General features: G+C 43.8%; 1 protein-coding gene across 1 annotated transcript in view; it reads right to left on the bottom strand.

The window, feature by feature from the left end:
• The window catches only part of WNT2 (Wnt family member 2), a 48,888-nt gene that overhangs the window by 17,619 nt on the left and 11,802 nt on the right, over positions 1-19,467 (bottom strand). The window contains exon 4 of the mRNA XM_004269852.3: positions 4,992-5,256. Coding sequence (XP_004269900.1) covers positions 4,992-5,256 — 265 coding nt within the window. The remainder of the gene's footprint in view (positions 1-4,991; positions 5,257-19,467) is intronic.

Here is a 19,467-nt window from a genome sequence, read left to right as displayed (position 1 = left end):
AAAATAACCAGTGAAAGTGGCCTGTGATTAGGTGCAGACGCTTCCCTGGAGAGGACAGCAGCATTCCTTAGTTAGCGATGCACCTATCTCTAACTTAAGGGTTTCTTTGATTTACAGATGCCTGGGGAAATAACCAGAGAAGATAACCACAGAACCACCCTTCCCAGAAAGCCCAGTTCCTAGGTCTGCCCTCTAGTTTGGCCTGCAAAATGTCACATGCACAGCATCACATGGCTGTACCTACTCTCCGAATCTCTGGGGAGTATTTATAGTTGAACATCAGAGCACTCACCTTCTTCAACTGAAGACTGGGAGAAAATGTCTTTTGTTATTATTGTTGCCATAAGAAAATCTTCCTTAATCAGATTTTTAGCTTATCATTTCTTAGGAGCAACTGAAGACATTAACACTCTGGAAGGGCTTGTCATTGAAAGGGGCTCCTAGGCAACCTGAGCTAGACGTGGGTGAAGTCTCTCCACCTCCCACCTCCCTGCTTTGTGGGCACCTCATCCCATTATGTTCTGTGTCCTCGTGCTGACTCTTTATTACACAGCCCCCCAGTCACTACCATCACATTTCAGGAAGTAAAGTGAGAAAAGTATGGATTTGGGGTTTGACTTTATTTATTTTGTTTTGTTTATCACTTACAGGCCATGAACTCTTGGGCAAGTTAACTTTTCAGAGGCTCAGTTTCCTTCTCTGTAAATGGAGGTAATAGCTGTGAACATTCAGAGAAAATACACATAAAGCTTGTAGCCCACGGACTGATTCTCAGTAGGAATTCACCCAAAGTTCCCATCACCTTTCCTCACCTGAGGTCTGGGTCTGTCCTCACCCAGGAATACCCTAGGGTCTTGACTCACCCTTCTGTAATTCTCACCAAAATTCACTAGTCCTGGTATCACCATTTCAGGACTTCACTAAAGGGCTGACTTGCTGATCTCTGTCAAGCTAATTCCAATGGAAGCTTTGATGGCCGAGATCATTTCAGTGTGCTCTTCCCAGTAAAAGAGGGTTCCGGAAAACGCAGGGCCTTAATGTGAAAGGACACCCTCTGACACTGGGTAAGTCAGGCCAGGGATATTTTTGAATGACATTTATTTAGAGCTCCTCAAATAAAAAAGCTTTCTTTCCTTTGTAAGAGATCAGGTATTTAAAAAAGAAAAATCTCTCTGGATTTCTTCTTACCTAATACTTATGGGAAAATCAGGAACCATGGACTACCTAAATCATGGATTTTTCAAATTTTGATGTGCTTGAGTTTGAAAAGCATACAGAATCTCAGGGGTTTTCCTGAGATTCTGATTCAATAGGTCTCTGAAGAGGCCCTCACACTGGAAAATAGTGGACTATACCTGCAGAGTTTATCCACTCCACAAACCGAAATGACAGACAAGCCGGCTTACTTCAGTCAGGTTACGAGCGAATCTGAACAGGCAGCAGGTGCTGACTAGCAAGACTAAAGTCTGCCAATTCCAAATATCTATTACTTGACAATATTCAACCTGCTCACCATCATTGCTTTTCCAAGTGCTGACAAGGAGAAGGTGCCCATCAGTTGAATATTAAATGTGCATGATATATTTTTATTAAAAAAGCAAGATAAAACAAAATAACCACAACACAGCAGAGTGGGTAGTTTGAGGTGTAATCTAGGGACAAGTTAATATCGATTTTAATAGAGCAAGTGAATATATACATATATATGTTATTTGATTTAAATTTTACTGCAAACTTCTGACTTATCTTAGAGCCTGGATACCTCTGATGGTAACCCATCTTGAACATGTTCCATTTACCAGAAGACAGGCCCTTCCTGATGTCGTGTGATCCTAGTGAGGGGAGAGACTCCCTCAGTGATGTCCTGACTCGTTAACTGTGAGTGCTTCTTTAACATACACCAGAGGATGTTAGCACTGACCCAAACAAGGGCACAGAGCCCGGAGAAGGAAGGCCACTGAATTGGGCTCAGGGATCTCCCCTTCTCACAGGTCTCAGACTCTGTCACATCTCCTTGCCTCTAAAGTCAGAAGTTATGAGCTACTCCAGGAAGATTCCGAACCACGCACTCTGACTGACTTGCTAGACTGCATACTACAGAAGTTTCCAGTAGACAGTGGCCGGGAGAAAGCCTCATCTTTACACAGACCAGCACAAGGCCCTTGGCAGCCATGCGGGTTGAAGGAGGCTGTCTCAGGGAAAATCTGCATCTCACACGTGTGCTATTTGTGTGTGTTATTTGTCCAAATATGAACAATGAAAAAAATACTGTCAGCAATCCAAACTTTTCTCTACATGATATCAAACGCCCTGAATCATATTTTCACTAAAAGAATCATCTCATGGTCAACAGAACTCAAAAGAAATATTGCGAGTTTTCACGGATGACTCTGGCATTTTTCTAGGCAGAAAAATAAAGGCATCAAGTGTAGTTCAGACAAGTTATGACTAACCTAGGAATCTTAGTGGAAATCTGATCTAAAACAATGGAACTGGCTACTTAAAAAATAGTAAGGTGGCTCCTGGTTAGTCAACACCAACCCAGAACCCAATTCACATCTTTTTAAATCAGAGAAGCTAAAATAAGCCTAAAATAGAGCAGAAATAAATTAGGAGAGGGGGTAAATTATATAGCCTCCCTCAGAAAGCCCGCACCTGCAGCAGTGTGCCCAGTGGCTGGTGCGTCGGGAGGCAGAGTAAAATGGTTACAAGTGCGGAGACTCGGGCTCAAGTCCCTACTCTGCCTCATGCCCATCAAGAGTCTTTGGGCAAAATCCGTAGCCTGCCTGTCAGAGCCTCAGTTGCCCCTCCCATGAAGTGGGATAATAACATACCCACCTTACTCAGTGAGAGAATGTAGATCAAGCCCTAACACATGGCAGGTGCTGCAGATGTGTCTGCTCTTTTGGGATCGAGAAAGAGAATTGTGTTCTAATACAGGCAGTAGAAAAAGCAAAGTGTGCAGGAATAACTTAGTATCCTGAAGATGCAGCAGGGGTTTGATTCCAAATCTCCTTTGTGGGGAAGAGAAAGTAAGGTCTTTATTTCAATGACTATCTATGAAGCAGTTAAATGTTCATCAAGCATAACCATTTGCTTCACTGTGCAAACTGCTTCAATCCAAAAAACCAGAAAAGATGTCCCGAGGAAGCAGGTCCTCTTATGTTTAAAATGAGGTTTCTGCGTCACCAGGCCTTTCACGTAATACATGCCCTGGGAGAAAGGTAAGGACAAGTTGCAGTGTTAGGGTTAGGAGCACAGGCTGTGGGGTCAGACAGCTGGACATCCGTACCCTCCAAGACCAATGAGATCTTGAGCTGGTCATTCACTTTTCTCATCTGTACAATAGGGATGATGATATCCACGGTGCTTATCTGATCTCAAAAAATAAGATGTGAATTTGGTTCTTGGTTGGTGTTGATCAACCAGGAGCCACCCTCTTCTTAGTCGTTTTTTTTTTTCAGTAATCAGTTCCAATGCACTGATGTCATAGGGAGGCTCTAAGGATTAAATAAGACCATGTGTGCAATGGTCTTAGCCCAGTACCTGGCACACAGGAGTCAGTACATAGTTCCTAAAATGATACTGATGTCATCAGCCCCCTGCCCGTCTGAGGAGCCTGAGGTTAAGCAGCTAGTTAATGGCAGAGAGGGACCCAGACCTCTGGGACCCTCCTGTACCAATGCACAGGTTTCTTGGGGATTCGGCGAAACTTTGGCCTGACAGGTAGGATGACTTGTTAGAGGTCGCAAAGCATGTGAGGAATGCAGCAGGGCACAGCATCTGGCCCTTTCGCTCAGCAGTAATTAATCCAGAGGCTGCATGTACAAACTTGCTCCAGTGCTGCAAAGAACCAGCTCATCAAACCATGAAGGAAATCCAACCACTCGGGGACAAAGAAGAGGCTTTGGACTTCTTGTGACATTCCCCGGTAATCATGCCTCTTGGTCAGACCTGTGATAGGAGCTGCTGACGTCTGCACTGTTTTACTGTTTCCTTTGCAATTACTTTGGAATGAAAAACAAACTCAGAATTTGAATTCTAGGATGTTTTTCCTGGTAATGAATTCCCTTGCTTTCTACTAAGTCTGAAAAGTTGGCTTCAGCCAAGTTGGCTGTGGGCTCTCCATCACCTCCTCTCCACTGAGACTTGTACTCAGTGGAGAGTACAAGTACTTGTATTTTGTACCAGAGTCTTTGCATGGACTGTGCTAAGCAAGGAGTTCAGTGCTGACCGGGAGGGGCAAGAGGTGGAGGAAAGCACGCATATAAAACCCACAGGTGGCAACAGCTGTGCTAAGGCTGACGGAGCTGCTCTTTGAGTGAGTTCAGGACAGAGAAGGTGCCGTCGTCAAGGGAAGGGTGTGGCTTTAATAAACGAACTGCCTCTTATGCAGCCCTCTTCCACTGCTCACCGACAGCTGAGCCAGTGGGGATGAATTCTTGCTTTCAAGTATTTGGCAACTTTCTGAGCATTGTGGAAAGAGCAAGGGAGTGTGAAGTATGGAGGATTTCAGAACAGGCTAACTGTAAATCCCTGGGACCCTCTCCACAGTGACAGAGGTGGGATTTAAAGCGGCAGCAGATACACCGCAAAGCTGTCCTCCTCTCAGCCTCAGGATCACAGGAAAGATGCTGTGTTTCTATACATATGGACATTAACCCACTAATTAGAGTCCTGTCCAGGCTGAAGAATTTTGCTAATCTGCATACTTTGACTTTTTGCCACGTGCATTCTTGTTGGGTTCCCATTTCTCCAGAATCTGCACATTATCAACCGGTTTCTCCAGGTGCTTAGGAGAGCTCTCTGTGCACTTTAAATATGAATTATAAAGAACCTGAGCTTTGAACCTGCAGGCAGCAGACTGCACTTATAGGATTGGCAGGCGGAAAATACAGAACTTTGCACTTAAATTTTAACTCTGCATTTAAATTGCAGAGTGCTGATTGTTGGAATAATTAGGTGCCGTGAATAAAGTGTTTTGAACTTACCTGCATCCCGGTCCCGGATACAGTAGTCTGGAGAATTCTCAAAATACACGAGGTCATTTTTCGTCGGCTTTTTAAACCTCTTGTTAGCCACAGTGAAACCAGTGCCATCCTGGTTCATGACAACTTGGATGGCTCCGTTGTACTTCCTCCAGAGATAATCGCCCGTTTTTCTGAAGTCGGCCATGGCCAGCCAGCAGGTCCTCAAGGTACATGAGCCGCTCACGCCATGACACTTGCACTCCTGTTTCAAGAACCGCTTTACAGCCTGTGGGAGAAGACGGGCAAGTTCAGTGGAGGCGGACTCCAGCACGTACATGTGAAGGATATGAAAAAGAATGTATATATATATATAACTGTATCACTTTGCTGCACAGTAGAAATTAACACAACATTGCAAATCAACTATACTTCAATCAAATAAATTTTTTTAAAAAGGGAAAAAAAAGAAGTGGCCAAAGACTCAGGATCCTGGGGCTCAGGACTGGGAGATGTTGGGGTCATTTGCTGGTCTCTTCAGCCATACCGCACTGCAGCAGGTGGCGGGGGACAGCGCCTGACTGCGAATGAGCTTCCCTTGGGGGATAACAAAAGCCCCACTAATTTGAATTTACTGGGGTATGGGGCCGGCTTGAAGAATGAGGGAATGAATTAGAGTATTTTCTAAAAATATATAGTTTACTATCAATATATTGGAAATATATACTATTACTCAAATTAACAAAGTAATCGCTAAGCCCGTTTTCTTTCAATAAAACAATAATAGTGATTGTTTCTATTTCTGAGGTGCTTTCCATGTTCTGGGCATTGTAATAATGCTTTCTGAACTCTATCCTGATGACCCTGTTCTCAACAATCCTGTGCTACAGTATTTATTTTGCAGTGATTGAGGAGCAAGGCTTACAGAGGTTAAACACTTGTCCAAGGTGACACAGCTGGTACAGGACAGAGTCAGGGTACACTGGAAAGGCAGTTGGTGACCCTCAGGGTGACATTAAATTTGGGAGATTGTCACTCAACTTCGCCCAAGTTATTCAGCTTAGCAGGCAGGGCTGGGCTCGCTCTGTTGTTTCGTAGAGAGGAAGCAGAGGCAAGTGGGATGATGAGGGGCTCCCTCATCAGATACCAAAAGCACAGTGACACTCAGAAAGGCAGTGGGAGAGACGGACCTTGGAGATCTCAAGTCTGAGCCTTTGATTCTCAGCTCAGTCATGGAACAGAGGAGGAGAAACCTGCCTTTTGAGGGTCCCCATCCTCTCCATTTGCATGTCCAAGACAGAGGGTATCTAGGGTGGGGGGGCATAGGCAGAAGGGGAATGAAACCCCTTGATGACATTATTCAAGGTGGCACTAGGAGCCAAACTCTTAGGGTAACGCATTGAGAGACCTATTTCTAAGAACTTGGAGGTGATAGTTGGAACCTTGCTCAGCCCACTCCCTGAGGTTCTGGTATAATTGGTCTAGGGATGGGGTACGGGCGGGTGGCTCCAGAATGCAGCCCGGTGGAGCTCCCTGCAGCACCCTAGCTCACCCTCCACCCCACTCCACAGAAACCAATGTTCCAGGCTGCCTCTCCCTCCCCGGAGCCTCACCCCAGGTAACTCTGCCCTGGTGTTTCCTCTTCCACAGACTCAGTTTCTGAACAAGGCTATAGTATCAATGGGACTACGTGTGCAGAAATGTTCATCACTCCAGAAGCTCAGGCCCACAGAAGCATTCTAGAAGGAGTCAAGACAGCATGGTGGCTCCACAGTTGTGCATTCACTCATCCCTTTCCCAGCTCGGGCCTTGGCACCACAGGTTTCCCGCTTTGCCCCCCACGGAGGACTGTGCCCTGTTACATTTGAAATCTGTCCTCTTCAGGATGAGCCAGCTTCGGAGTGAAGGACAGAGAAGGAAGCAGGAGAAACGGCATTAGTTTGGGCTCCCAGGTCCCAGGGATCTGGGCATCTTTAAAGGATTTCTTAGAATGAACTCCTTTTCTGGAACTACACTCCCCATATGGCCCCCACCCTGCCCCCCTATCTTTATATTCCAGGTGTTTGGTATGAGGCTCACTGGGTGACTTGGACAGCAGGCCTCTGCCGGAGAAAAACCCCTAGGAGGGCCGTCTTGGCTCCCCCAGTCTGCCCCATTTGGGTCACCTGTCCGGGAGCCCTCTATCCTAAGATCTCAATGGAGCCACGCAGAACTCACTCCATGCCAAGTGCTTGGGAATTGACTATGAATGCTCATTCTTCAAAGCGTATTCCTTTAAAAGCTGGGTTATTTACTCATAAGTAATACTCCTAGATTTAAAAATAACAGGAAATATTACTTCCCTTTCTTTGTAATACTAGGTTTCCAGGTTGCAAAGTTCGAACTTGGTAACTGAAGGGTTTGCATATTAATTTAAAATATGCAAATGGAAGGGCTTGCATATTAATTATTTGATTAACTTTAAAATACACCTTGTGAGCCCTTATAAATACACACAGCTGTGGCAGTCGTACACCCTGTTGATCATCATCGTCATTCACTGCTGAGTGGCAGCAGCCACTTCCCTCTTCCTTGCTAACTTCTGTTCAGGTGTTGGGCAGCCACGTGCTTCAGAAGTGGCCCGGCTTCTCTCTGACCCGGAGCAGCCCAAATCAATAATACTAATTGCCACTGATTTTTTTCGGCAGAGGGCACGTGATGATTCACTTTGGGCCAATATGATGTTAGGAATAGTCTGTTGGGAGGCTTGTAAGAAAGGTTCCTTCACTCTTTAGAAGGGGAGAAAGTCCTCTTCTCTGTCTCTGGACGCCGCTTTCTGCAGCAGCCTCCTTGGGACATGAGGCAGCCAGTGCAGGACGAGCAACAAGCTGCAGACGGCAGTCTGGAAGGATAGGAAGAACTGGGTTCTGGAGGGTGTTGCTGAACTGCCTGAATGAACCCGCTGTGGCCCTGCCCTGCCTCCAGACTTATCGGGATCCAAGATATTAAGTTTTCCTCATTATTTAGTGTCCCCGGGGTCTGTTACTTATAAGCGAAAGTATTTCCACTGGAACCATGGTCAGTTCTTTTTTTGTTTTTTTTTAACATCTTTATTGGAGTATAATTGCTTTACAATGGTGTGTTAGTTTCTGCTTTATAACAAAGTGAATCAGTTATATGTATACATATATCCCCATATCCCCTCCCTCTTGCGTCTCCCTCCCACCCTCCCTCTCCCACCCCTCTAGGTGGTCACAAAACACTGAACTGATCTCCCTGTGCCATACAGCTACTTCCCACTAGCTATCTATTTTACATCTGGTAGTGTATATATGTCCCTGCCACTCTCTCACGTCGTCCCAGCTTCCCCTTCCCCCTCCCCGTGTCCTCAAGTCCATTCTCTACGTCTGTGTCTTTATTCCTGTCCTGCCCCTAGGTTCTTCAGAACCATTTTGTTTGTTTGTTTTAGATTCCATATATATGTGTTAGCATATGGTATTTGTTTTTCTCTTTCTGACTTACTTCACTCTGTACGACAGACTCTAGGTCAGTTCTTGATTGTGGATTAATCACGGGCTTGAAAATTAACCAAGGGGGAAAGTGAGACACCTTCTCTGGTACTGGGTTTGCTTGCATCTCCAGGCCCCATTCCTAACACACAGTCCAAGAAGTGCTCAATCACAGCTGGGTGCTACCTCCACCTCTTCTATGTCCCAGGTTTGCAGACTTGAAATTCAAACCCTTAACCTTGAAGAGGGCAATACTCCACTCCATCAGCGAGGCAGAGGGAAGGGACCTAAGGCTAGGCGGCCTGACTTAGACAGTAGTTGAGGTAAGAGTAAGAAATGGGATGGAGAAGCTCACGATAAGTTTGCCTAGTCTGGAAGAATTCCAATATTCAAATGTTGTAAGAACGTTATAATAATACGCACCACACAGTGAGTACTGCACTGTGTGCCAGGCTCCGCCCATTATCTTACTTAATTACCATGATTAGGCAAAGCGGATTAGTTTTCCCACGAAACCCGGGATCAGTGAGGAAAGTAAAATTCCCCAGAGTCACCCAGCTAGACAGAGGCAGACTAGGATGTGAATCAGATATGTCTCACTCCCAGATCCATGCTCTTTCTAAAAACACATTTAAAATCTTCATATAAATTGCACTGTGTTTTTCTCAACTTTTGAATTGTGCATACTCTGCTTCCCTCTATCCTTTTGAATAAATCAAGAATGAAATGAATAATATTAGAGACCTATTATAATGGGGCAGAAAAGAAGTAGAGAGAGATATGGGGAGGAATTACATTGCATCTTCCAAACTAATTGTCATCGAAAATCTATGAAACAGGCCATTCACAGGAGAAATACAAAGTACCAACAAAGAGACAAAAAGATGTTCAACTTCACTAGTAATCAGAGAAATGCAAACTGAAGCAATGTAACACCTTTTTTTCTTTGCCTAGCAGGTTTGCAAATAGTGAAAAGATTGATAATTTGATAATATTTGGTGTTGGTAAGAGTATGGAAAGGAGATGCTATAACAAACTGTTGGTGAGAATGTACGGTATCCGCTGACCTTGCGATTGCACTCTGGAAATATCTGCACAAGTTTTGAAGGATGCATACCCACATGGATATTCACTGCAGCATAATTAGCAAGAGCAAAATATTAGGAAAAAACCAAATGACATCAACAGGACAAGGGTTAAGCAAATTATGGTATGTGCTTAATAAAGGAATACGATGTGGTCTTTGATTAATGATGTAGATCATTCTTACAATATAAAAGGGTGTCAGATGAAAAGCAAAATGCAGAACAGTATACGTGGTATGATCCACTTTTTTGGGGTTTTTTTTTTGCGGTACGCGTGCCTCTCACTGTTGCGGCCTCCCCCGTTGCGGAGCACAGGCTCCGGACGCGCAGGCTCAGCGGCCATGGCTCACGGGCCCAGCCGCTCCGCGGCACGTGGGATCTTCCCGGACTGGGGCACGAACCCGCGTCCCCTGCATCGGCAGGCGGACTCTCAACCACTGCGCCACCAGGGAAGCCCTGATCCACTTTTTAAAGGCCTGCGTATGTGTGCATACACAGAGAAGAAGGAAGGGAAAGAATGTTCATTTATAATCTGGCTGCCGTTTGAGAGGCTGCTTGATCTGGAAAGAGTTAAAAAAACAAAAAAAAACCCAGGAATTTGGGGATTGTTCTCTGGCACCTAGAGAGAGCAGAGCAGTGGTTCTCCTCTTGGATACACATTAAAATCACCTGGGGACCCTTTCGGTCACAGAGACCCTGGCCTCTCCCGGAGCTGAATATACCAGAACCTGCCCTGGGGGTGGGGCCCAGCCTTGACGGTACTTCCGGTCTCAGGTGCTTCTAATACGCAGCCAGGCTGAGAATCAAGTCCACACCTGGGAAAGCAGCGGAGGAGGAAAGGAGGCCGCGCACCAAGGCCAGAGTCCGGGGCCCACGGAGGGCCGGAGCAGGTGAGAAATTCTCGTGGAGGGGTCGGTCTTAGAACTTAGGTCCTAGGAACTGGGATATCTCATGACTGAATTAGAAGTTGTGTCCTACCCTGTATCTTCAAAATGTTCTGACCTCTAGGGAAAATTTCCCACAAGCAGCAGTTTGCGCTAGTGCTGCTTTGGAGGGTACGAAAGATGGCGACCAGTGGAGTAAAAGCCAAGCGCTCTCAGAGAGACAGGCTGCAGTGGAGGGTCCTGCCCGGAGGGACGCTCCCCCGGGGTCTCGGGAGGCGCTGGCTGAGGGAATGGTGGGCTTCTCCCGCAGGCCGCTGAAGAAGCGGCTGCAGACCTTTTATTTGCACCTTAAAGGAAATGAGCGAACGAAGGGGTCGGGGCGGAGGGGGTGGGGGCGCTGGTACCTGGAGACATACATCCCAGGCGCTGCCAGTCTGGGGCTTTTTTGTGTTTGTTTTTAATTATTACTTTCAAATTTTAAAATTAAAGAACTGTTGCGCATGATTTGAAAAAATCAAATAGTTCAGAAAAGACAGTGAAAAGCAATAGCCCTGTGCTGTACCCTCTCCTCTTATCTCTCCTCCCGGTCTGCACGGCACAACCCCAGAGCGGTCAGTTTTAATGTATTCTGCCCTTATGGTGGTTCCCCAAATGTCTATACGACCAGTTCTGTGCTAGCTGACCGCCAGCTTTGTGAGAAACAGAAAGACATCCCATCCTCCAGATACTATACGGACATCCACCAGAAAATTCTCTTCATAACTAATAAACAAATCTACAGTGACAGTGCAGTGAATGGAGCCCTCTGGAGAGGGGCGCCACGCACGGTTGGCGCAGCTGAGTCCGGCAGCTCTGCCAGTCACTCTGTTTACGTATGGGTCAACATTAGATAGTTCCTGATAGACTTCTTCTTGTGGGGAGTGAGAACTTAATTCACACCTAATTTCCCTCACCCAGCTCCCAACATGGTTCTGTAACGGTTGGTTCTGATGAGCTCTCCGACTTCAAGGAGCACCCTTACCCCTCTTCTAGTTCCAAAAGTTACTGGTGCTTTTTCTTAGGAGATGAGGATATTTGTAGCCCTTCCTTCCTCCTCCCCTTCTTCCCAGTCTCTGTCAGCAGGGCCTGTCCTTTTCTTTCTTTTTTTTTAGGATTACTAATAGATTTTGCTGTTTTTACTTTTTGTTTTGAAATGATTTCAAACTTACAGAAATGTTGCAAGAATAGTACAATGAACTCTTCACTCAGATTTGCCAATTACTAAATATTTTGTCCTATTTGGTTTGTCATTTTCCACACACACACACACACACACACACACACATACACACACACACACACAGAGAGAAAATAGTCTAGATACATAAATTTCTTATGTTTGAGAGTAAATTGTAGACATGGCATCTCTTAACCCTGAAATACCACAATACTATTATCAAAATAAGGAAATTTAACATCTTTGGTACAATACTATAATCTACATACCTTCTTCAACTTTTGCCAGTTGTCCCAATAATGTCTGCTCCCCCCCCCCCCCGCAGCTCGCTCCTCCTCATTCTCATCCTTCCTCTCCTCCTCCTTCTTCTAAGAGCTATTGTTTTCTCTGGTCCAGGATCCAGCCCAGGATCACATGTTGCTTTTAGTTATCATGTCTCTTATAGTCTGGAACAGCTCCTCAGCCTTTCTTTGTCTTTCATGACATTGATTTTATTCATTCATTCATTCATTCATTAAGTACGAGGCTTGTCCTTTTGTGGTGACAAAGACGAGAGCATTAAAGTTCTGTAACAATAGTTGAGTCTCTCATGGTATGTCTAGATGTTGAATCTAAAAACTCAGAACAGTAAAGATGGATGTCAAACAGTTAACTGCATAACCAAGGACTGCATTTTATAATCTCTGATCCAATAGCATTGCCTCTGTGCTGAAGAAGAATGTTGCTGGAGTGAAGTTTGGCTTTTTCTCACTTTACTTGCTACCAAGTGTGTTTACTGTAACCTAATGTCTTCCACTCTCAGGCTCATTCCACCTGTTCCATTACTTCCCCTCGTTTCCTGCGGGTTCCATGGTCCTGCATCTTCTTAAGTCCCATCTGGACACAGCTGGGATCATGCCCTCCTAGGTGGACACTCTGCTCTGCCAGATGCCATGTTTTCTCTTTTTTTGGTTCATTCCTTCTCTTCGCTGCAGCCCCTTCTTGAGTAACTCCTTCAAGGCACATGGGCGATGCATTTTCTGAATGTTGTGTGTTAAGATGTCTTTATTCAGCCTTCACACTTGGCTAATAGTTTGGCTGGTTATAAAATTCTGGGTTGAAAATAATTTTCCCTCAAAACTGAAGTTATTGCTCCACAGGCTTTGGCCTCTAGTGTTACAGATGGGAAGTCTGATGTCTGGCTGATTCTCTGGCAACTGATTATTGTTTTCATTTCACTTTCCCACCCCCACCCCCCACATGGAAGGTTCTAGAAACCTTCCCTTATCCTTGGTGTTCTGAGATATCACAATGATATATTTAGGATTTTTAAAAAATTAGTCCTGCTCAGCCCTCAGTGGGCCCTTTCGATCTAGAAACTTCAGCACTGAGAATTTTCTCTTAATATTCCACCCCCCCACACACACTTTTAGTCTCTTTATGACATTCTAATTAGTCAAGTTGCTGAACCTTCTGACTCAATCCTCCATGTCTCATATTTTCTCTTTTATAGTTTTAATACTTTCTTCCTGGCTTCTTGAGGAATAAATTCCATTAGACTAACACTCTTGGCTCTCTCCATCCCCTTACTCATTTCTCCCCAGGGTAGGACAACTGACTTATCCAACTGGTGAGTTTAGAAGAAGGAGCAGGGCTTGTACGCCTGGGTTCCTTCTCTTTGGGCATCTGCCAGCCTGTGGAGCAGATGAGTTATGATCAGCTCCTGCCCTTCAGCAAGGGGCTCCCTGCAGGGCCCCGGTGTGCAGCCTGGGATGGGGTGAGTAAGTCTGCCCAGCTCCCGGTGGAGTTGAAGCTTCAAAACTGCACCCTCCAGTGCAGCCTTCTTTTCAGTCCTGCAACAGATGCTGTGACTCCTTCTGTCTACCTCCCTTGTTCATTTTTTAGTTGGTTTCAAACTCAAGTGGGAAAGAGAGGTGATGTTTATGGTTCTCCATGTGTCCTTTGGGCTTTTTGTTTTACTTTCTGGGAGATTTCTTTGGCTTTCTCTTCCAAGTTCTCTCTTGTTCTCTAATTGTCACTTTTTCAAAGCATCCATTCTTGTTGTTCATGGATGTTAATATCTGCTTGGATCTTCTTGGCTTTTAAAAATTTTCTTCTCACCCCTGTCTGACTTACTGCTTTTTTGTTTGTTTGCTTTCTTTTATGCTTCTGAATTTAATCGAATATATGGTAATTCTTGGACAGTCTCTTCATATTTAAGAGTGAAGTCATAACAAAGTATTTAGGTGCTCTGGTTATATGGTGGGGCTTGTGGACCAGAGGTTTGCTTTCTAGTGAGTAGGTAGGACACTGGCTGTTCCGGAGGCTCTAACTGCAGAAAGCCTAGAAGGTTCGACACTAGACTTCCAGGAGTTCTGCTTGGGGGTGAAGGGGAGGGGATGGGGTTCTTTATGCCACCAATGGGTTTTTCAGTTAATCCCAATTTTCAGCCCTATGCTTCTCTCCAGTGCTCATTTGTAACTGAAATTTTCTCCGGGTATCTTAGTTTCCACATTCCTCATCTGCTTTTGTTTTCCCCCGCGCCTCATCTGCTTTTATTCTTCTAGGCTGAGGCTTCTCCATCCTGCTTTATGTTACGATTTCTTCATTCCCTTTCCACTTTCCAGAAATTTGTTGAGTTCTCTCATTTCTTTGACTATTCTCTTTATTGTTGATTTAAGCCACTTTTATTCCATTACTATAATTTTAATGAGGTCTGAGGGAGGAAGGAAGAGGTGAAATTGTATATGTTCTGTCCACAGCCTTGAGTCTGATTGCACTTTGAAATGTTCTGGAAGGAGACAAGGATTGTGAGGGGAGGAAATGTTCTCATTTTATGAAACACACTTCTGCACTGCTCAGTTTGTTACTTTTGTTTGTGTGAGTATTGTTTTTATAACAGAAAGAACTCGAAGAAGAATCGATTACAGTGACTTGCTGTCTCTCTCCAGTGTGTGATGCTGAAAGCTTCTTCCAGAAACAGGCCTCAGTCCATGACACATTTAGGTCCCGTTTCCCACTTTGTCTCGAATCTTTTCTAAAGGGTCTCTGGTACCACTTCCTTCTTTGATTCTTGATGCAGACTGCTGTCAAGATTTCATTTTCAACCTACTTCTTAGGCCCCTCTTTGTAAATTCTCACAGCCCTCCTGGCTTTTTATATCCCCCAGGCGCCCAGCGCAATTCCTCATCAACCACTTCCCCTCACTATTTGCTTAATCCCACCAGTGTTTACTCTGTGGCATCTCATCACTAAACCTTTGCTCATTTGACATGACTACTTTTATTTTTTTATTTTTTAAATTATTTATTTTTGGCGGTGTTGGGTCTTTGTTGCTGCTCACAGGCTTTCTCTAGTTGTGGCGAGAGAGAGCTACTCTTCCTTGCAGTATATGCGGGCTTCTCATTGCAGTGGCTTCTCTTGTGGAGCACGGGCTCTAGAGTGTAGGCTCAGTAGTTGTGGCACGCGGGCTTAGTTGCTCCGCGGCATGTTGGATCTTCCCAGACCAGGGGTTGAACCCGGGTTCCCTGCATTGGCAGACGGATTCTTAACCACTGCACCACCAGGGAAGTCCACTACTTTTAAAAAGATGAATAAATGTGACTGCTAAGGACAGGAGTACTCTTTTGGCATTTAGCCTCATAGAAACCATTTTTAGTTTAATATATAACTTTTCTCAATGAAAAATCTTCAGTAAGCTCATCGTTCTGTCAGTGCTAAAATCTTAGTCAATTTTTGATGGCCCTTAAATCTTTGATTTTGAGCACTTTAAGCCTTCAGGTCTGCAGAGGCTATTTTCTACTCTTAGAATTTAAGAAACTTATAAATATTAATATTCTATACCACAGAAACAAAAGTCTGACTGTTTTTTAAAAAAGGGGGGGGCATGGAAGAAGGAAATACATGCATTGTGCAAGCTAGAACAATTCTATTTTATATTTATCCCAACTAAAGCTCAGAGCATAATAACAGGGCATAGCATTCATTAGGATCTTACCATATGTTAAGCCATGCTGAGCACTTGATTTGAGCACTTTTATTTAATCCACACAAGCATATAAGGCATGTACTATTTTCATCCCCGTTTTACAGATGAGGATATTGAGATACCTAGACCCTGAGGACGTTGCCCTAAGTCTCACAGGCAATGTGGCTGAGGCAGGATGTACCCCAAGCCTGTCTGACACCAGATTGACACCTTAAATCACTCTGCCAGCCTTTCTCATGACCTCCTGGGGGGTTCATGGTCTCTGGTTTCAGTGGATGGGTCCTACAAAAGTTTTTACATTTAGTGTTTGCACATCAAATTAGTCCACAAAGAATTATTTTGACAGTTTTAATAAGACAAACTTCTCCCAAGGAGAGTGAAATTTTAGTCTCTTAACTCAGGCTTTTTGGAGACGGAGCCCAAGCAATGCCAGGGTGTCTTTATAAGACTTCTTTGCAGATCATGAGAATTTTTTTTGTAAGTACCTGCATTTTGCTAAGTTTATGACCCCTGTGTCCTGCTATACTGATTCTCTCCCTATCAGAAAAAGGGCAATCCACCTTATACCATGTGAAATCTATGCAAACTTAACTATTGACCTTGCTTTAGAAATCCTGCTTAGAATTTATTTTAGGTCTTTATATGCTATGTTTCAACTAAAGTGTTTAGTTTAACTTGAGCATTTGAAGAAGTGTTAGTACTTCACTTTTTAGTTGGGTGTATGCCACAAAGCAACTACCATATTTCTGGTCCTATATCAGTTTTCCTGAGGGAAACACACATTAAAAACACATTATTTAATTTTCAGATGCTGGCTTAAAGCCAAGTACATTTATTAACAATTAAATCCCTTTGACAGGTCCACATCTCTAATAAGAGTTACTGAAAACCAGACCAACATATCTTTCAAACATACATGCTCTGGAACTAGGAAAATAAGGAATATTTATTAGCAAACTGTGCCGTTGATTTGCTTATGCAATCATTTATTAACTTAAATAAGACATTGTGATTTCTTGAGCACTGTTATTGTTTAAAAACAGTGTGGGTGGGCTTAACTAGGAAATATAAGGTGTGGAACTTATTTGTGGAATTCAAGAACATTACTGTTGACTAACCATATATATAATAATTTTTATTGACTAATGAGGCCAGTCTAAAAAAACATTTTCTATGAATAATAGAACTTTACCTGGAACTGTAACAATTTTGTTAACAGTTTTCTCTGCTTTGGGACTTTAATTCTGGTTAGTTTTTGATTCATACATGGTAAAAGATTGACAGTATCAAAAACATTCTATCTTTGGGTCCAACAAGAGAGAGGTGAGGCTGGCAGAACTGATCTAATTTTTCAGAATGTGTTTAATTTTATGAACAGAGAAGGCCAGTCAGAACATAAATCTGTACTAAGTGAAAGTTGTGCTTCGAAAAGATGCTCAACATTATTGAAAGGAAGATGAGGATATACAGGAGGTTAAAGCAGTCTGGCTCTGTAATTCAGTTCAGTTTTATCACTTTCTTTTCTGTTGATATTCCTTACTTTTCGAGAGTGATTTCTTTTTCATCACACCCAGTTCCCTTGGTTCAGACCCATTATGTATTATTTATCTTAAATGGCATCATAGGGTCTATTCTTGGAAGTCTTTATTAGGCCCAAGATTTACTTGCCTGTAAGGCTATGCTTACATCTTGTACAATGTCCATTTGTGTTGACTTCGGAGGTATTTCCTGTAGTCAGAACTTGGAAGTATCTGCTTTGTGCTGGCGCCTCAGTGGGCCGAGCTCAGGGGCAGGCCCGGCGCTCCACAGCACTGACCTTGAGGGGTGCTGGATTGGGCAGAGCACAGAACTAGAAACTCTGGATCCTTTGCCCTCCTAACTTCTCACATATAAAATACAGGATGGGCTTCCCTGGTGGCGCAGTGGTTGAGAGTCCGCCTGCCGATGTAGGGGACACAGGTTCGTGCCCCGGTCTGGGAAGATCCCACATGCCGCGGAGCGGCTGGGCCCGTGAGCCGTGGCCGCTGAGCCTGCGCGTCCGGAGCCTGTGCTCCGCAGCGGGAGAGGCCACAACAGTGAGAGGCCCGCGTACCGTGCAAAAAAAAAAAAAAAAAAAAATACAGGATATCTAAATATATATAAATATAAAATACAGGAGGCTAAGTTAAGTTTGAATTTCAGCTAGGAAATAAATTCAACTTGTTTCCTAATTCCGGCCACCCTATTATATAGACTTTAGTCTCTTCATATGGAAAATATGGATAGTAATGATACCTACCTCCTAGGCTTGCTTAAAACCTGGTGCTTATGTGTATATATTTTATTTTCTGTAGCAATCCTTGTTAGGTAACTTGTCCAAGGTCATGCTCAAGTATTAGAACCAGTGTCCAGAGCCTGAGCCTCCATGTTGCCTCCGTCAACATGATGTCAATAGCTAAGAACCCCTAATGAGCCAATAACAATGTAAACACTATGTTAAAAATATAAATAGCAACACAGTTGCCATATGCTAATTTTTTATTACTATCCATCAGGAAGCTTACTGTCTGTATCAGTCCTTATATGTATAGGTAAGGCTGAAAATAAAATTCAGGGAGGTAGAAATTTCTCATAAGTTTCCTAGTGAGTCTATTTTTTAAAGTCATTCATTCAAACCTATTACAGAAGATTTGAACTTTGAAATCTGTCATTCTTTTAAAGTGGACTCTAGAGAAATTAACAGTACATAAAACTGGGACTTAAGTATTTAACATCTCCTGCATTGTTCAATACCTTCCCATTGCTTCACAGCAGCACCCAAATATCTCAGCATGGCATTTGAGGCTCTCCAGATCTGGCCAAGACTCAAATTTGCAGCCTCAGCCCCTATTAATTCTCAGTCATGAGCTCTACCCTAGTACCCTTGTCATTCTTCAACTTTGATGTTCTTTCTACTCTCATATCTTTCTTTGTCTGGAGTCCCTTCATCCTGGAAAGCATTTTCCCTATCTCAGCCATAGGAAACCTTTATCTCCAGCTTCAACACCCAGCTCTTTTATGACACAACCTTTCTCTCCTCAACTAACTGGCCCTTTGGGTGATTTTTCTATTATACCATCTAGCATAGAGCTTGCCTTGCAATTGTATTTCACTTGTCTCCCTGATTAAAATTTAGTTTCTTGGGCTTCCCTGGGGGCGCAGTGGTTGAGAGTCCGCCTGCCGATGCAGGGGACACGGGTTCGTGCCCTGGTCCCGGAAGATCCCACATGCCGCGGAGTGGCTAGGCCCGTGAGCCATGGCCGCTGAGCCTGCGCATCTGGAGCCTGTGCTCCGCAGCGGGAGAGGCCACAACAGTGAGAGACCTGCGTACCGCAAAAAAAAAAAAAAAAAAAAAAAAAAAAAGTTTCTTGTGGTCAGGATTTTGTCTTATTCTTTTCTACATATGACAGTACCAGAAACAGTGCTTTTCCCAAATTTAGTCCAGTAGCACATAGGAACAGTGCTCTAGAGCTTGCAGTGCCTTGAGTTGAAATTTTGGAAATCCACCAAATAAGCTTTGGGCATGTTCATGGTGACTAGAAGTTATGTTTTTGGTATTTAAACAAGGTTTTCCCTTTTATTAAGAAATAATACATATTCAGTTTAGGAAACTTGTAAAATTAAAGACACACACAAAGAGGAAAAAAGTGTCCCCAGTAAACTACCTTCCAAGGACTGCTTGCTGCTGCTGCTGTTTTTGTTTTGTTTCTTTCAGTACAGAAATGCTGTGTGTTTATCTTTCTCAGAAATTCTCAACAGAGACAACATGGAAAGGTAGATAAGGACAAAAAGATGAAAGCAATGGGTTTGAGCCCCCAAGCCCAGCACTTCACGACTGTATG

The sequence above is a fragment of the Orcinus orca genome, chromosome 9 (genome assembly GCF_937001465.1).
Source record: "Orcinus orca chromosome 9, mOrcOrc1.1, whole genome shotgun sequence".
Classification (NCBI taxonomy): domain Eukaryota; kingdom Metazoa; phylum Chordata; class Mammalia; order Artiodactyla; family Delphinidae; genus Orcinus; species Orcinus orca.
Note: the sequence above shows the minus strand (reverse complement) of the source record. Positions and strands in the feature narration are given on the sequence as shown.